General features: G+C 50.7%; 1 protein-coding gene across 5 annotated transcripts in view; it reads right to left on the bottom strand.

Moving 5' to 3' along the window:
• LOC310888951 (CBP80/20-dependent translation initiation factor-like) overlaps positions 1–18,157 on the bottom strand; it is a 147,262-nt gene that overhangs the window by 88,446 nt on the left and 40,659 nt on the right. For all 5 annotated transcript variants that reach the window (XM_083852617.1, XM_083852619.1, XM_083852618.1 and 2 more), the window contains exons 4-6: positions 17,327–17,400; positions 16,432–16,536; positions 13,877–13,952 (exon numbers count right to left, since the gene is read on the bottom strand). In XM_083852617.1, the coding sequence (XP_083708743.1) occupies positions 13,877–13,952; positions 16,432–16,536; positions 17,327–17,400 (255 nt within the window). The remainder of the gene's footprint in view (positions 1–13,876; positions 13,953–16,431; positions 16,537–17,326; positions 17,401–18,157) is intronic.

Here is an 18,157-nt window from a genome sequence, read left to right as displayed (position 1 = left end):
ATTAATAATTTATTTATTTGTTTTTACTTCTGCTACTTTTAACAACTTTTTAACTTAAACGCTACTCTACAACCAGCTTCAGGAAAATACTCAGCAAAATTCATGGCAGTGCTAAGAAAGACCTCTCAGATTTCTAATGAATCCTTTGGGAAAACAAGGGAGAAAGAGATGTAACACTATTTAGAAGTTAAAATAAAATTCAGGCAGGATTTTGGGAGTAGGGAGTGGTGTTACAGTGTATTGAAAGGACTGGGAAAGAACGAAACAGAACCTTTCAGGCTTTATTTAGGTATTATATAGTTGCATAAAAACAAACCTTTTTTGAAATGAAAGTCAGCTAAAAGCCTGAGAAAAGCCTGGGTTGCTCTCCACTGTGTTCAAGCCAGAGTTCAGTGTGGTGATGTTTTAGAGCCTCAAATGCCTCTTGGATTGTTATTTATACTCCAGTACTAGTCCCCATATACAAATCAGTTAATTCCCTGGAAGACTGAGCTTCTCAGGTTTAAAACTACTTGTGAACTCCTTAAAAGCAAAATAAAGCGTCTTTCTTCACTGTCCTGCCAGGAACACTTTCCCATTCAGCTCTCCCGGCCTCTCCGTACATCTCCTTGCGGCCCCTGGCTGTGAATCTCTGCTCGAGCTCCAGAGGACTTGCACATTTCCCTTGCCCATCCCTACCTGCCCAGTTTTCCCTCTTTCCATCTTCTCCTCACACCAGTGCTTTAGATGTTTCCTGCAGGGCTCCTCTTCTTCTGCGTCTCACCCAGCTCCTCCAAAACCCATCACCTCTTGTTGGTGAGCCCAGCCTAGTCCTGCCACTCAGCTGCTTTGTGTCTACCCTTCCGTCAACCTGTCCCAGCCTGCAAAGCAGCCCAAAAACCATTATTCATCTTTTTTTTTTTTTTTTGGTAGCAGAAACCAGCATCTGGCAAACTGGGGCCCAAGGACCAGAGACAGTCCATCTGTGATGCCACCACGGTCTCCTCTCCCTCCTGCTGAGGTAGACACATTCTTCCACATGGTTTGGGGACGACAGGATAGATAAGGGACAGAGGGATAGTGTTCAGATGAACAGCCTATGTTCAATGGGGGCAGCAACATCTTGCAGAGAGAGGGAGGACCTCTCAGTACACATGGCACCATTCTTTGTTGTGAGACCGAGCCCTGCAGAACAACAAAAAGTCCACGTTTGCAAAAGCCCTGAAATGGGCAAAAGGGCACATTTGTAGAAGTCAGATTTCCAAGGGGGAGGGGGGGGGGTGGCATCACAATGCAAGCAAGGGAGACACATGCTGTGGGGCATGGCCACCCCCAGGCACCAGCTCCCCTCTGCAAAACAGGGCTGTGGGGCCTGGGCAAGGCAATGACGAGGATGAGGGGTTCACAAACACCTCCAGGTTTTAATCCTGCTTTGCTCGGGGCCTTAGTCTTGGTGTTTCCGTGTGGAGCTAGCCACGTTGCAGGGGAGCACTTTCCCCCTCCGTGGGTGCAGCGGGATGGAGCTGCAGGAGGGGTGCAAGACGCAGCCACTACAGGGTGCGTTTTGCTGCTTTGAAAAAGCATTTGGAAACAAGCCTTTGGAAAAAGCCCACTTCCTCTGCACGGAGCTGGTTTCGGAGCTGTGCAGTGATGCCGCAGTGCCCTCTATTGCTGCAGGGTGCACCGGCCCCATCGTCTCCAAACATCTCCACTGGTGGCTCCCCAGCCATCTCCGCTCCCCCTCGCACAGCCATCGTTGTCAGAGCGGCTTCACCCTCCATCTGCCAAAACCTTGGCCTCCTACAACCCTCAAGGTTGCAAGATAAGTCAAAGTCACGTTCATCCTCTCCACTGACACCCCCAAACCTGAACCCAGCCGACCCTACCAGGACATGAAGGCACCCCAACTTCTCCTGTCCTTGCAGGAGCTCACTGTAGGTCTGCCACTTTCCAAAAAACAGGGCAGCCTTGCCCCAACCCTGCCCAGCTGACCAGTACTGGCTCCAGAAACTCTATGTTTCAACAAGAAAAAATGAATCCCTGAGCCCATCTGTTTAGGTAGAAACCCCTGTGAATTAGGAGCCAATACCACTAAGTCAATACCACTAAGTCTGTGAACTAGGTAACAGCCAGAAAAATAAAAACAGCCCAGAGAAGTGAGAGGCTACCTCATTTCTTACAATTCGAAACCAGCTCCGAATCCTGATAATAATAATAGAAATGTCAAAGTTCTTGGCCATTTCCCTGGTGTTTCATTTGTGCAGTGAATAAGACCATTAAATGCTACAGAAGGCCATCATCATCTGAAAAACCCACTAGAAAAATCTCTTTTCAGCAGATCTGATAAAAAACATGGCTTTTATAACCTGGATCAGGGCTTAGAGCAATTGTGCTCTATCGCCAGAGACAAGACCTGTCCCTTACCCTTACACCAAGGCCTTCGAACTGACAACCTGCATGGAAGATCAGCCCACACTGGTCCAGATGTCTCCTCTCCAGTTCCTCACAAATGATAGCAGCCTCACCTGCCTTCCTCAGCCACTGGGGACCCTAACTCTGACCTGGGGGGCAAGCTGAAGGGGTTATGGGTGACCATGGCAGTTTGCTCTCAGCCCGCTCCTTTTCCCAAGGAAATGGTCACTGTCAGTTGGGTTAAATGAAACAAAGAAATGGGCCAGGGTAAGGATATCTTACTGGAAGTCACAGCAAAAAAGGCTTTTTACTCAGTCGTGGAGATCTGACTCTCAATACATTGTGACCTATGCTCAACTCTGGCTCTTTGACAGGGAATTTCCACAGCAGTTTGAGCAGTTACAGTATTGGAAAGACCCTTGGGAGATGGGAAGCTGGCTTGTGAAACTAATGAAACTAAAAACCTCCTCCGAAGGCTGTGCCATGCCTACACACTGCTGACGGAGTTGGGCAGAGTCTCAGGGTGGTGGGGAGAATTGTGCCCAGCTTGGGGCTCCCAGGCAGCCAGCACGGCTTGTTCGGAAGTGCTGGGTGGACACATGGAGGACTTCAGTGTTACCCAGGAAGAGCACAGGAGTGGCAGGAGGGGTATGCAGCACAGGGGAGATTAGGGACACACCTTTTGCCTGGGTCCCAGCTCCATGCAACACACTCGGCCTGTTTGAGTCACCCACTTTTGCAGTTCCTAGGGTGGGCACGCACAGCACGGCTACCCAGTATGGTGGCAACTTCCCTCTGCCAGCTGCTCCCAGCCGAACCTCCTGCACTTCCAATTCCTCATTCAGCTCCAGTGGAAGAGCAGACAAGCTTTCTGAAGCTGTAACCCCCATAGCAGAGCCCCAGTTTTGCTCTTTCAAAGTCTGGCTGAGCATCGAATGCAATCCCTGTACACGGTGACAGCTCTGTGAGCCAAGTTTGCTGGGCACATTTTGCTCCTGAAAAGTAAGAGCATCACACTCTTCATCCTCCTGGCAGCTCAGACATCTCATAGGTCTCCTACAGCAATTGCTGGCTAAGCAGTGTGAAGTGTGTTTGCTAGAGTGCAAGGGAGGGCTGAAGAGTAAGAAGATGCTTAGCAACCTCAGATAGCCAGGAGACATCATCCAAAAAATCCTGCTCTGAAAGAGCGATCTGGGCTGGCTAGAGAGGTGGCTAAAATGAGAGCTGCCCAGGGACATGACTGAGTGGTCCTGGAAACCTCGTGATGCAGTAGGAGCAGGCAAGAAGGTATGAAGAGAAGATAAGGACCATGAAGCCACTGTATGGAGAAGATAAATAACTTCACCCCACCAAAGAGACCTGTGCCCCTGCCACCACCCACATGGGAAGGTCACAAATCTGCACTGCTCCTCAGTGAGCCTTACACCAGTGCCAGATGCCAAGCTTCTCACCCCGCACAGACAGTGGCAGCACCGGGACTGTTGGTCCATGGTTCACCCTTCTCCCCCGTGACACCTGGTTTGGCTTGTTACTCTTTAGGCATCTACCACATCCAGATGTGTCCAGATGTGCTCCCAGACAGGGAAGGGAGGTGGATATCCTCAGATAGGCATCATCTGACCTTCTACAGACCTATACGCTGAGATGCAGGGAAACACACAGATGTGTCCACACCTTCCCTATGGCAGGAACCCCAAGTGACCAGCCCAAGTGACACTAAATTGTAAGATCTGACTTGAAAGTACTTGTCAATGAGGAGAGACAGGAGAGAGCAGGCAGAGACATAAAGTAAGTGCCTAAATTCAGATGGGATCCCAGCACAATCAGGAGTCCTGGTGCTGTTTAGCCTGGTTTGGACAAAGTCAGGAATACAGTGGTGCTACAAGGAACACAAACAAGTTACTGAGTCTGCATTTTTCCTAAGGAGTTTTGTTGTTTCTCACCCAGCAAGGAAGCTAGAACTATAGCTAGAAGAGAAACAAGCAGACTATTATAACTCCAAACACATGACAGAAAGGGTAAAAAATAAGGAAAGGGAAAAAGATGAGCTGCAAGGCAATTAAGATGCCCAATGAAAAGACACCAACGTTGTCTCATAGCACCAGTGAAGCCCCGTACCCCTTTCAGAAGTGCCACATATTTTTTACCTCCTAAGCCACCAGACCAGGAGCAGCTAGCCAGTAAAGGTATGGCTGTACCATTCAGAGGAGGGCAGACCCAGCCTGGAGGCATGCGTCCAGCAAACCCACAGCCAAAAGCTGCAAGATGCCGGTCCAGAAAGTACTTGGGATGCATCCCAAACCTCTCTGCTCATGTCTGTCAGCATTCACGTCCTTCTTGCGCATCCTTCTTGAACTACAGCAGCTTCCCAGGGAAGAGATCCTGTAGGACACGGCCCCTTGGGTTGTTCTCTCAGTGTAGAGTGTGCCAAGGGCTCGGTCTGAAGACTGTATGTAGGATTGGGGCATTCAGCTGTGACACGTCCAAGCCTGAAAGCCTTTCTTAGCATTTGCCAGAGGGAGAAAAAGCGGAACTCGCTGTGTTAGCCCTCCCCATGACATCTTGCACAATGCAGAGCCGGTTACATGGTCTCCTCCGCCCAGCCAGCTGACCAGCAAGGTGAGTAACGGCGAGGCTGAGCAAAACTGGATCTGCATCTGAGCTGTGCCTCCCTAATGCGGCAGATGAGCAACCCTCCCCGGAGCGCCATAAAAACAACATCTCTTATGAATAGGGAATACTTATCTTCAAATTTTCTTCCAAAGCCACTTTTTGGCAGCACTTACATGAAGTAGTGCCCAAATCCAACTACAGACTCTGATGAGTAAGGAGAGATGAAGAGGTTACAGCCCAGGAGCTGAGCCAAAGCAATGACTTCACGTGCTCCTGACCAGTGTGCAGAGGCAGAGCAAAAGGCACGGCACGCATCGTGTGAACGAGATGCTCCAAGTGCCCCTCACTACCTCGATCTGAATAGCAGAAGAGGAGCCCACCCCAGGCACAACGTGCTTTATAACCGGTTTCCAGCAGTGTCGGTGTTATCCCGAGCATTGTGCAAACACAAAGGGCGGCATGGGGCCGCTCCCACTGCGTTTCAAACCAATTCGTTTGTTTTTTTGGAACCACCACAGCAGAAGATTTCAAAACAACATCTATTTACCAGTAAAAACAAGCACTCCAGTTGAGCCTTAAAAAGATGGGGCAAGGGGGAAAGCTTAAAAACTGAGGAGCAGGGCGAGCCTAGCAGCGAGCATGTTTTCCTGCCTGCACACTACCACGAGATGGCAGAGCGCACCACGCCGCTTCGGCTGCCCACAGCATCTCTCAGCAGCCAGTGCACGTCCTCCAGTTTCAAAACGAAAGGCTGGAGACAGGCATTTTTCTCACGGATAGCGATGAAGAAAGAGGGTTTGGAGAAGGGTGGGACTTTTTCCCTATTTCCCCCCCCCCCTCCCCTTTTAATCACCAGATAGGCACAGGCTTTCCTTGCAGTATTTTGTTAAAATACTCCTGATACTCCTGACTCCAGCAGCAAAACTCAAGTATGGGCATTAATGTCCACATATCCAGAACATTCTGCCCCACCCATCAGTGGGGCGCTGAAAATACGAGTACAGATACGGACCCACGTGCATTCTGGAAACTATTCCTAGTTTCGTGCCCTACATGAATCATACCTTACCAAAGGAAACCGAGTTTCCAAAGCAGCCCATACGTAAGACTTGCAACCTCTCTGCAGCTTGGTGCTCTTAACTCTGCATTAGCTGCTGAAGCACATTCGGCAGTGCAAAACCTTTGCTCTGAGTGGCTCTGCATCATGGGGGAGACGGTGCTAAAAGCAAGTCCTAAGAGATGAACCAGAAGCAATCAGAAGGTGGCTGCTGGCAAACAACCCATGAGATCTTCAAATACAGATGGAGCAAGAGTTTATGCATCTCCAGTCTGACAAGTCTCTTTTCAGGATATGAGACAAACATAACTCGGCCACTTGCCGAGGCGACCGGCTCCGGGGCAGACGCGTGCTGCAGCGGAGCGCGGGATCGGGACAGGCAGGGCTATTTTTCGGGCATCGAGCCTACGTGAGGGAGCCGCCAGGCACCGGCAGCCCTCGTGAGGGAGGCTGACGAGGCGTAGGCGGGGCCAGCAGCGTCAGCGACAGCTCCTCCCCCCGGCCGTTCAAAGGCAGCCCTTAGGGAGCGCGAGCGACCAGGAGCGCGGCGACCAGGGCCGGCAAACAGGGAGCGACGCGGGGGGAGTGACGCGGCAGTTAGCGAGGCAGGGTGGGCAGGAAGGGTGGAGCGCTCACACCCGCCCATAGGGACAACTCCTCTAACGGCACTCTCCCGTCAGCTGGGCTGCAATGGTCTCCACCAGGCACGGTGCTTTCTCTAGGAAGTCAGTGCACACCCAGACCGACTGCCCGCCCAAACATGCGGCAGTTCAGGTCTCCGGATGCGGGGAGTGTCTGAGCCTCTTGCTGCCATCGGCGGGAGGCAGAGAGACTGCTTGCGTGAGGTGCGAGCAGGTGGACGACCTGGTCCGCATGGTGGCGGAGCTCAAGGAGGAGGTGCAGAGGCTGAGGGATATCAGGGAGTGCGAGCGGGAGATAGACTGGTGGAGCGACTCCCTGCAGGACCGGAGGGAGAGGGACCAGGGTGAGACGCCCCAAAGGGGGGTGGACCCCCTGCCCTGTCGCCATCGGGCAGAGGGAGGGGACCTGCGAGTTGAGGAGGAATGGAGGCAGGTCCCTGCTCGACCTCGCAGGAGATGCCCTCCCCTTCCGGCACCGCCTTCTCAGGTGCCCTTGAACAATAGGTTTGAGGCCCTGGAGCTGGAGAGACCGGTGGGTGAGGATGAGGTAGGAAGCCTACCCGGGAGGATGCCTGAGGTGAGGAAGTTGACTCCACGCCTCAGGACTGCCTCCACCAAGAAAGAAAGAAGGGTGATTGTTGTAGGCGACTCCCTCCTCAGGGGAACGGAGGGCCCTATTTGTCGGCCTGACCCCACACATAGGGAAGTCTGCTGCCTCCCTGGGGCCAGGGTCAGAGACGTTACCAGGAAGCTTCCAAACCTGGTTCGCCCCTCTGACTATTACCCGCTTTTGATAGTCCAGGCTGGCAGTGACGATGTTGAAAAGAGAAGCCTCAGGGCCATCAAACAGGACTATAGGGGGCTGGGACGATTGGTGGAGGGAGCGGGAGTGCAGGTGGTGTTTTCGTCCATCCCTACGGGGGAAGGGAGAGGCACGGAGAGGACACGGAAAGCTCATGTGGTTAATAGGTGGCTCAGAGGCTGGTGCCAACACAGAAATTTTGGGTTTTTTCACCATGGGGAGCTTTACTCGGCACCCGGCCTGATGGCCCCAGACGGGTCCCTATCTCCAAGGGGAAAACAGATCCTAGGCCAGGAGCTGGCAGGGCTCATAGAGAGGGCTTTAAACTAGGTAAGAAGGGGGACGGGGCTCAAACAAGGCTTGTTGGAGCTGTGCCGGGGGGAACAATGGCTAGGCCGGGGAAGAAGGCAATGGCCCAGCTGAAGTGCATCTACACTAATGCACGCAGCATGGGTAACAAACAGGAGGAGCTGGAAGCCATCGTGCTGCAGGCAGGCTATGACTTGGTTGCCATCACGGAAACATGCTGGGACCACTCCCATGACTGGAGTGCTGCAATGCCTGGCTATCGGCTCTTCAGGAGGGACAGGCAGCACAGAAGGGGTGGTGGCGTGGCTCTCTATATTAGAGAATCTTTTGATGTTGTGGATCTTGAGGCTGGGAATGATAAGCTTGAATCCCTGTGGGTTAGGATCCGCGGGAAGGCCGGCAAGGCTAGCATCCTGGTCGGGGTCTGTTATAGACCGCCAAACCAGGATGAGGAGACAGATGAGGAGTTTTATAGGCAACTGACAGAAGTTGCAAAATCGTCGGCACTTGTCCTCGTGGGGGACTTCAACTTCCCAGACATATCCTGGAAACACAACGCAGCCCAGAGAAAGCAGTCTAGGAGGTTTCTGGAGAGCGTGGAAGATAGCTTCCTGACGCAGCTGGTCAGTGAACCTACCAGGGGTGGTGCCCCGCTAGACCTTCTGTTCACAAACAGTGACGGACTGGTGGGAGATGTGGTGGTCGGGAGCTGTCTTGGGCAGAGTGAGCATGAAATGGTAGAGTTCTCTATTCTTGGCGAGGCCAGGAAGGGGACCAGTAAAACTGCTGTATTGGACTTCCGGAGGGCTGACTTTGAGCTGTTCAGGACGCTGGTTGGCCGAGTCCCTTGGGAGGCAGTCCTGAAGGGCAGAGGAGTCCAGGAAGGCTGGGCGCTCCTCAAGAAGGAAATCGTGATGGCACAGGAGCGGTCCGTCCCCACGTGCCCAAAGACGAACCGGCGTGGAAGAAGACCGGCCTGGCTCAACAGAGAGTTGCAGCTTGTGCTTAGCAGAAAAAAGAGGGTTTATAATCTTTGGAAAAAAGGGCGAGCCACTGAGGAGGACTACAAGGATGTAGCGAGGCTGTGCAGGGAGAGAATTAGAAAGGCCAAAGCTCATCTGGAGCTCAACCTGGCTACTGCCATTAAAGACAACAAAAAATCCTTTTACAAATATATCAACGCGAAACGGAGGACTAAGGAGAATCTCCATCCTTTACTGGATGCGAGGGGAAACCTAGTTACTAAGGATGAGGAAAAGGCTGAGGTGCTTAATGCCGCCTTTGCCTCAGTCTTTAGCGGCAATACCGGTTGTTCTCTGGATACCCAGTGCCTTGAGCTGGTGGAAGGGGATGGGGAGCAGGATGTGGCCTTCGCTATCCATGAGGAAATGGTTGGCGACCTGCTACGGAGCTTGGATGTGCGCAAGTCGATGGGGCTGGATGGGATGCACCCGAGGGTACTGAAAGAACTGGTGGAGGAGCTGGCCGAGCCGCTTTCCATCATTTATCAGCAGTCCTGGCTATCAGGGGAGGTCCCAGTTGACTGGCGGCTAGCCAATGTGACGCCCATCTATAAGAAGGGCCGCAGGGCAGACCCGGGGAACTATAGGCCTGTCAGTTTGACCTCAGTGCCAGGAAAGCTCATGGAGCAGATTATCTTGAGTGTCATCACGCGGCACTTGCAGGGCAACCAGGCAATCAGGCCCAGTCAGCATGGGTTTATGAAAGGCAGGTCCTGCTTGACGAACCTGATCTCCTTCTATGACAAAGTGATGCGCTTGGTAGATGAGGGAAAGGCTGTGGATGTGGTTTACCTTGACCTCAGTAAGGCTTTTGACACCGTTCCCCACAACATTCTCCTCAAGAAACTGGCTGCTCGGGGCTTGGACTGGCATACGCTTCGTTGGGTTAGAAACTGGCTGGGTGGCCGGGCCCAGAGAGCTGTGGTGAATGGAGTCAAATCTGGTTGGAGGCTGGTCACTAGTGGTGTCCCCCAGGGCTCGGTACTGGGGCCAGTCCTCTTTAATATCTTTATCGATGATCTGGATGAGGGCGTCCAGTGCACCCTCAGTAAGTTTGCAGATGACACCAAGCTAAGTTTGTGTGTCGATCTGCTCGAGGGCAGGAAGGCTCTGCAGGAGGATCTGGATAGGCTGGAGCGATGGGCTGAGGCCAACTGTATGAAGTTCAACAACGCCAAGTGCCGGGTCCTGCACCTGGGGCACAACAACCCCAAGCAGAGCTACAGGCTGGGAGATGAGTGGCTGGAAAGCTGCCTGGCAGAGAAGGACCTGGGAGTACTGGTTGATAGTTGGCTGAATATGAGCCAGCAGTGTGCTCAGGTGGCCAAGAAGGCCAACAGCATCCTGGCCTGTATAAGAAGCAGTGTGGCCAGCAGGTCTAGGGAAGTGATTGTCCCCCTGTACTCGGCTCTGGTGAGGCCGCACCTCGAGTACTGTGTTCAGTTTTGGGCCCCTCGCTACAAGAAGGACATGGAGGTGCTCGAGAGAGTCCAGAGAAGGGCGACCAAGCTGGTGAGGGGTCTGGAGAACAAGTCTTACGAGGAGCGGCTGAGGGAGCTGGGCTTGTTCAGCCTGGAGAAGAGGAGGCTCAGGGGCAACCTTATCGCTCTCTACAGTTACCTTAAAGGAGGCTGTAGAGAGGTGGGGGTTGGTCTGTTCTCCCACGTGCCTGGTGACAGGACGAGGGGGAATGGGCTAAAGTTGCGACAGGGGAGTTTTAGGTTGGATGTTAGGAAGTACTTCTTTACCGAAAGGGTTATTAAGCGTTGGAACGGGCTGCCTAGGGAGGTGGTGGAGTCACCATCCCTGGAGGTCTTTAAAAGACGTTTAGATGTAGAGCTTAGCGATATGGTTTAGTGGAGTACTTAGTGTTAGGTCGGAGGTTGGACTCGATGATCTTGAGGTCTCTTCCAACCTAGAAATCTGTGATACTGTGATAACCACAATGTGGGAAAGGCCTATGGAAGGCAAAGGGTTTTCTTTCATAGGCTCATGCTAATATTTTTCCTCATGATCCCACATACTGTATGCCAAAGAGCCATTTCAAACAAGAAAGTGATAAAGAGCAGCACAACCACCACTGGCATTGCACGATCACATTCAAATCCAGTTAACAGTGACATGTCAGGATTAAACCAGCTGTCAGTAAGCATTTCACTTATCAACACTGAACAAGATAAATCCTCACCAATAATGACATGGCTTTTAGTTCTCACATGCACTTATGACTGTACATGCCTAGGTAAGCGAGTCTCCAAAATAACGCAATATTTTACTACTCTGCCCAGAGGCACAAAACACCAGATCAAGCATTTCCTCCATGAGGTCTTCCAGCTTAGAGTTGCCACACTTACAATTAAGATGTGATTGTAGCTGCTTATATGAGACAGAAATAGATCCCCCTTTGTTACAGGTATATATTAGAATTAATTCACTGAAGTCAACGAACTCGATCTGTGTTACAACAGGATGAGATAACCAGCCCTGGAGGAGCTGGCTTATTTAACAGCTGTTGATTATGAAGGAGGTTGAACTCTAAGAATGCCAGCTCCTCACAGCAAAGATGAGTTTCTTCCCCCAAACAGCCCAAGCTCACAGCAGCCTGCTGGTGCAGAGCCCTTGGCCAACAAGGGCTGAGCTCTGCACTGTGCTGCCCTGTGCCCAGAGTCACTTACCATGCCGTGTTCTGCCTCCCTGCCTGCACAAGCCATGCTGCCATGCCGTGAAGGGAGAGCATCATCCCAAAGAGAAGCCACTGTCCCGAGGTTCAGCGCTTCTCAGTTGGGTCACCCTGCATGACCTCCAGCAAATCCCTCACCCTCCCTGTGCACAACTTGCACCCTTCCTCTGCCCTCCCAGGGGACGAGCTCATGAGCAAGAGTACTTTGCAGAACAGGGCCAGAGTTCACCAAGGAACATTTTAACCAAAGGTTGAAACACAAAACACGTGATGCTGAACACGGCTGGTGGCCCTTCAAATCCAATCTCAATACATCTGGAAACTCCCTTTGATTCTCCATGTAAAGCATTTCTAATTATTCCCCAAGGAAAAACAACCTTATTTTGCAGAGTTACTGGGGTCTTTATCAACTGGCCCTGATATTTTTCCCCTTGACCTGAAGTCCAGACAGACTGAACACATAAGAGAAAACAGCTGCAGGCAGTACTTCTGCGTGCCAAAGTCAGCAGCACTTCTCCCTCTTTTCACTGGTTCACGTACTTAAAATCATAGAAACATAAAAACACAGGGGTGGAAGGGACCTACAAGATCATCTAGTCCAACCATCCTCCTATCACCAATACTACCCACTAAGCTACTAAATCATCTCGTAGCACCTTGTCCAGGCACTTCTTGAACACCGCGAGGGACGGTGACTCCACCACCTCCCTGGGCAGGCTGTTCCAGCACCTGACCACTCTGATGTTTTTCCTGATATCTGATCTAAATCTCCCCAGGCACAACTTGTGGCCATTTTCTCGAGTCCTATCATTAGTTATCTGGGAGAAGAGTCTGACCCCCTCCTCATCACAACCTCCCTTCAGGAAGTTGTAGAGAGCAATGAGGTCTCCCCTGCGCCTCCTCTTCTCCAGACTAAACAACCCCAGCTCCCTCAGCTGCTCCTCGTAAGACTTGTTCTCTAGACCTCTCACCAGTTTTGTTGCCCTTCTCTGGACATGCTCCAGGGCCTCAATGCCCTTCTTGTAGTGAGGGGCCCAAAACTGAACACAGTACTCGAGGTGTGGCCTCACCAGAGCTGAGTACAAGGGGACAATCACCTCCCTGCTCCTGCTGGCTACACTTATTCCTGATACAAGCCAGGATGCTGTTGGCCTTCTTGGCCACCTGGGCACACTGCCAGCTCATGTTTAGCCGAGCATCAATCAACACTCCCAGGTCCCTTTCCTCTTCACAAGTCTTCCAGCCACTCTGCCCCAAGCCTATAGTGCTGCACGGGGTTATTGTGGCCAAAGTGCAGGACCCAGCACTTGGCCTTGTTAAACCTCATCCCATTCACTTCAGCCCAGCAATCCAGCCTATCCTGATCCCTCTGAAGGGACACCCTGCCCTCAGGCAGATCGACACTACCTCCCAACTTGGTGTCATCGGGAAACTTACTGAGGGTACACTCAATCCCCTCATCCAGGTCATCAATAAAGATATTAAACAAGATAGGCTCCAGTACCGACCCCTGGGGGACACCACTTGTAACAGGACGCCAGCTGGACTTAACTCCATTAACCACAACCCGCTGGGCACAGCCCTCCAGCCAGCTCTTTACCCAGAGAAGAGTATACCTGTCCAGGCCACTGGCAGACAGTTTCCCCAGGAGAATACTGTGGGAGACCGTGTCAAAGGCTTTGCTCAGCATGCAAAAGGGCAGCGTTGCCCTAGCAGAGGAGGTGTCTCCATCCTTCCCTCTGAAGGAAGAGAGAAGCTCAGAGGTGCCTTCAGCGGAAGCGCGCTAAGCACCTTAGCTCCTCGGGGGATTGGGGCACTGGAAAGTGAAAAATTAAGACACTGACAAATTAAGCTATTCAAACAGGACTGTTTAACTGAAGGCCTCACCCTGCCATTCCCCAGCACTTGAGCACCAAAGGTCATTTAACCAGAAATGCTGAAAACTGGCTGTGGAGACAGATCTGGAGAAGAAACAGGCTGGAGAAAAAGTAGTCATTGCATCACACACATGTGCATCCCATAGGGGAAACATCTGGATCGATACACCATCACTACTGGCTTCTTGGCAGCAATTTATTTTGGAGCTGTCAGGAGGCTTGGTGCTTTTCAGAATCTCCTTTCCTAAAACAGGAGCCCTGTGTGTATATGCACATGCATATGAACACAATACACTGTCCTCAACATCTCACCTCCCAACAGAGCCTGTGCAGTACCAGCGAGGTTGAAAGCAAGGCTTGCTGAGACCAAGGCACAGTTCTCTGACTGCCCAGCCCAGGCAGCCTGCCCACCTTCCAGGGATGGTTTTGTAAGGAGAGGTTGTGCAGGGAAGCTGCTGCCTTCAGCAGTGGCCTCAGCACCTACCTGCCATGCTGGGAGGACTTTCTCTATGTCGTTCAAGTTGATGCTATCACCGTCCTCATACTTCCCTTTTTCGAGCCTGCAGCAGGAAGAAAACAAACAAAAGCATGATAAACCTCACTGGAACCTACGTTAATGTTCTATTATGGCACACGGGAAAGATTAGCGCTTACTGCAAAGGACCCTCATAAAAACAAAGAGGTTCTCTGAAGCAAATATGTTGTGTCTCCAAAACACTCCCATGTGGGCACAAAGCCGTTAATACCAAATGAAATGCTTTTCCCAGCCCTATCCTCTGAACTAGTGACTATCCATTCGCCACAGCATTAAAATGCTTTTGGTAATATCAGCAGCAAGAAAACCAAAGGCAGCCCTGAGCAGTAGTTTTAGATGATTCAATTCCCAGACTGAGCAAAACTAAACAGCCCACTGGGAAGAAAAAATGGGGACAGAAAAACCTAATGAAAAATGCTTCTTTTGAACCGCTGCTCATTTGCCAGTCTCCCCAGGAGCTCCTGTTCCCCTGCTGGGAAAGGTGGTGGTGAGCAAGCACAAACACAGATCTCAAACAGGAGAAAAGCAGTAAACAGCAATCAATATGAATGTAAACATACGTTTTGAAACACAAAAAAAATCAGGGTGAGAAGCCAAGTATTAACAGACCAAGTACATAGTTGACAGGGTAAGGATAATTAGCAAGTTTTGCTTGTATCAAGAAATTAAAAAAAATTGATCACATAAGGCCTGCTACTAGCTGAATGCAGAGAAAATGAAAACAATAAGAAAAGAGCAGTAAACATTGTTCATCTGCATTTATAAAGAATTTGAGTGATTTATTATGCACAAATGATGATGTATTTTGTGGTCAATTAGTGACAAGATATTGTTCAACAACTTACAGAAGAAAGAAACTTTGACAGCTGCAGGTGCAAACATCCAGTGTCTTTAAGTCCAAGGACAACTGATATTGGTGGAATTACAGTAAATGTAAAATGAAAGAATGGAACGTGCTAAAACATCAAACCTGAAAAATAGCAAGCTGAATGGAAACCTCCACAGCCCAGTGAAGCAGGCCGCAGACCTGCGAGATTGTGGAGGAGCAATAGGGGACTAAACTGAAGGTAGTGGAGGACTGGCATTTAACTAATGCCTTAATTACTTTATGAAAAATCAGGTGTTCAACAGGTGACTTGACTTTCCATCACAAATGAAATTGCTGCTGTACATAGCTGGTGTCTCTGGCAGGACCACCTGGCAAGTGCCGTGAACCATGGAGCCCATTACACCTTATTTTACAGAGGGCCCCTCATCCCGTGCTTCAAAACCATCTGTAGGGGTAAACATGAGCTGTTGCCTAGTGAGGCACTTAGAGACTTTGAAATTCAGTGTTACTCATGTTGTTTCAAATATTCTGAAAATTGCAAATCATAAATATTTACAGGGCAGAAAAAAGCCTTATATGGTCATGTGGGTTTGCCTGTCACAAACAGGTATGGGAGCCTCCTGCAGATGCTGAACCTGGGCTGGGGTAGGATTGTGAGCCCAGACTGGCTCATACTTTGGCAAAACCAATTTACCAACAGAGAAACTTTGCTGAAAGATTTCTATCCCTATGCCTAAAATGGCACTGAGAAGTCATTTGTAGCCTTCTCAACCCCATCTTTTAGACCCATTTTTATTTTTATCATCCTCTATGGGCAAGAAATGACTAATCACTAGGAAAAGAAAATCAGAAAAAATATTAGATAAAACGTGGATATGGCACTTCCTCTATTCTTTCTTTAGCTGAGATGTGCAACGAGTTCCATCAGCAATGAGTTGAAGCCTTGTCATAACTTGGGATAACAGAACAGGTAACACTGCCCATATCTGTTAACAGCACTGCCAGTGTGTTAAGCACCAGGACCGAGTGACAAGGAGAGGGGAAACCAAGCTGTGAGCGTTTCTCAAGTGGCAGAATCTGCAGAGGAATGTCTGTCTCTCATCAGCACCGGTGAATCTCTTGGTGTCTATATGCATGACCAACGCATAGCCAAAGAAGAATCCAGCAACACTGTGAAAGCCCCAGGAGGCTGTAACCACCAAGATGAGCTACTTAATGTTCTCATAGTTACATGCCTAGCAGGTAGGGAATGAACATTTCAATCTAGATGGACCATGTTGATGCTCTGCTCTTCCCTCAAGTCTTGCTGGGGAGAACAACAGAAGCCCTTTCACTCATTGGAATTGTAACCAGGATCTTTCCCCCAATATTCAGAGATGCTTAAATCTAGGAGACATAGCCTGGAGCCCACATAGTTTAAAAGCTGAACTCTTTCAAACAATACAAAATACAGCAAACAGCTCTGCTCTAACCCAGAGCTTGTTGATAGAGGAGCCAAAGAGACTGATCATGAAGTTCTCAGCCCCCATATGTGGTCCAACATGTCTTTTCCAGGTCCTCTGTGTGGGCTATGCCATCAAGCCAGCATTCCCACTGCAAAGGAGAGGTTATACATCTTGCTGGAGAGCATCATATCACTTATCTCAGGATAACTATGCACATGCACAGCACTCACCCTTCTCTGTCTATGTGAGGCAGTGGGTGTTTGGTGGTGTTTCGGAGCTTCCTGTGAAACTGCGTGAAATCTAGTTTTTCAGGCTGCAAGTCCCACGTTGCACCACTAGGAGAGGAAAACCAAGGAGAGAAAGAAAAATCAGTGCCCTACTAATTAAACGCAACCTCGCTGAAGAGCAGATGGCTCACACAAGCCTGTAGATGATGAAAGCTGGTACTTTGGAGGCACCACTCTCTGCTGCAGAGCATGCTGCCACAGGCCTCCGACCTTTACGCTGCTGTGTTATGCTAAGCCCATAGTTTTGATGTAGACTTATGATGCATCATGATGCAGCATACGCCTTGCTAGCTGCACTTGCTTTTTATAGCAAGCGCAGCTAGCACCTTTTATTGCAGCAGATGCTGGTCCAGTCCATGCAATGCAGATGCTTTAGGGGCCTGGAGCAAGTCCCAGGTGGGAACACAACTCCTGCAGTGCTTCAGGCACGGCACACAAATGCATACAACCAGACAGAAAGCATGTTTCACTGCTCGAGCTGGGCAGCACACTTGCTTTTCCCATGCTGAAGCAGCAGCTCTTCTCAGCAGCTGCAGAGCAAGGCGTGATCACACCGCCACTTCATGGAAGAGAGAGTCCTGGAGCAGGAGCTCATAGCTGCCTCCGTCTCACCGGTGCAGCTCTGAGATGCCTGCAAATAATCATATCAGTACCTTTTTCAGATGTTTGGACTGCAAACCTCTCCTAAGCAGACACGATGCTTTGAGTAGGTTGTTGGTGCTTAGCACCATGGACTAAGTGGCGAGGAGGAGTGACATGAGGCCAGCGCCCAGCTGGGCACACCCAGGACAGGCACGTGCGCAAACCCTCCTCTCAGAGCGCTTTCAGATCAGCTTACCTGAAGGAGTCAAAGGTGTTGGCAGCCCAGATGTCGGTGCCCAGCATGTCAAGGGAGCCCTCCTTGTTGCCATTCTAGGAAGGAGGGAGAGGTGGTTACTTGGCAGAAGGTGCCCAGCCCTGCCCAGCATCTCCCATGCCAGCCAGGAGGTGGCACAGCTCTGTGCCCAGCCTTGCCACCTCCACGCCAGCCCAACACAGCCCCCTCGCTCGCCACAGGAGTACACTTGGAAGACAGGGAGTGACACATGGTTTTGGCCTTTGGGACACAAAGCTGTGGACGACACAGAGCAGACAACGCATTAGTTGATGTTGGCCCCATCCTTCTATCCCCTGTCCACAGTCAACGTGGGTACAAGACCTTCAAGACCCAGTGGGCAGGTTGACATGCTGGCCACAAAGATGCTCAGCATCACAGAACTCCAGGCTGCTTGAGCTGGGAAGGGGACCTCCAAGGTCATCTGGTCCAACCAAGGTCACAAAGGGCCACCTAAAAGCCAGTTAGTTGCTCAGGGCCACATCCAGGTGGCTCTTCAATATCTCCAAGGGCTGTCACCAACAAGCACATGGAAAGCCAACCATCAGTGATGCACGAGGCAGAGCTGCCCAAGGAACCTCCAAACACCTCTGGATTTCACCACAGCAGTGACTGCTTCTTCAAGAAGTCATGGTGACACAACCTGGCCTTGTTCTATGAAAGTCTCAAGGTAAGATACAGCACTGTGCTGAAACTCCTGCCAGCGCTGCAGACTCCAGTTGCCTGGGTCCCCAAGACCTGGTGTTACAGAAGGGAGGGCACAAGGTGCATGTAGGTTGTAGGCATTAGGATGGG

Source organism: Anser anser (genome assembly GCF_964211835.1).
Source record: "Anser anser genome assembly, contig: SUPER_W_unloc_7, whole genome shotgun sequence".
Classification (NCBI taxonomy): Eukaryota; Metazoa; Chordata; class Aves; order Anseriformes; family Anatidae; genus Anser; species Anser anser.
This window is presented reverse-complemented; position numbering and strand designations above follow the sequence as displayed.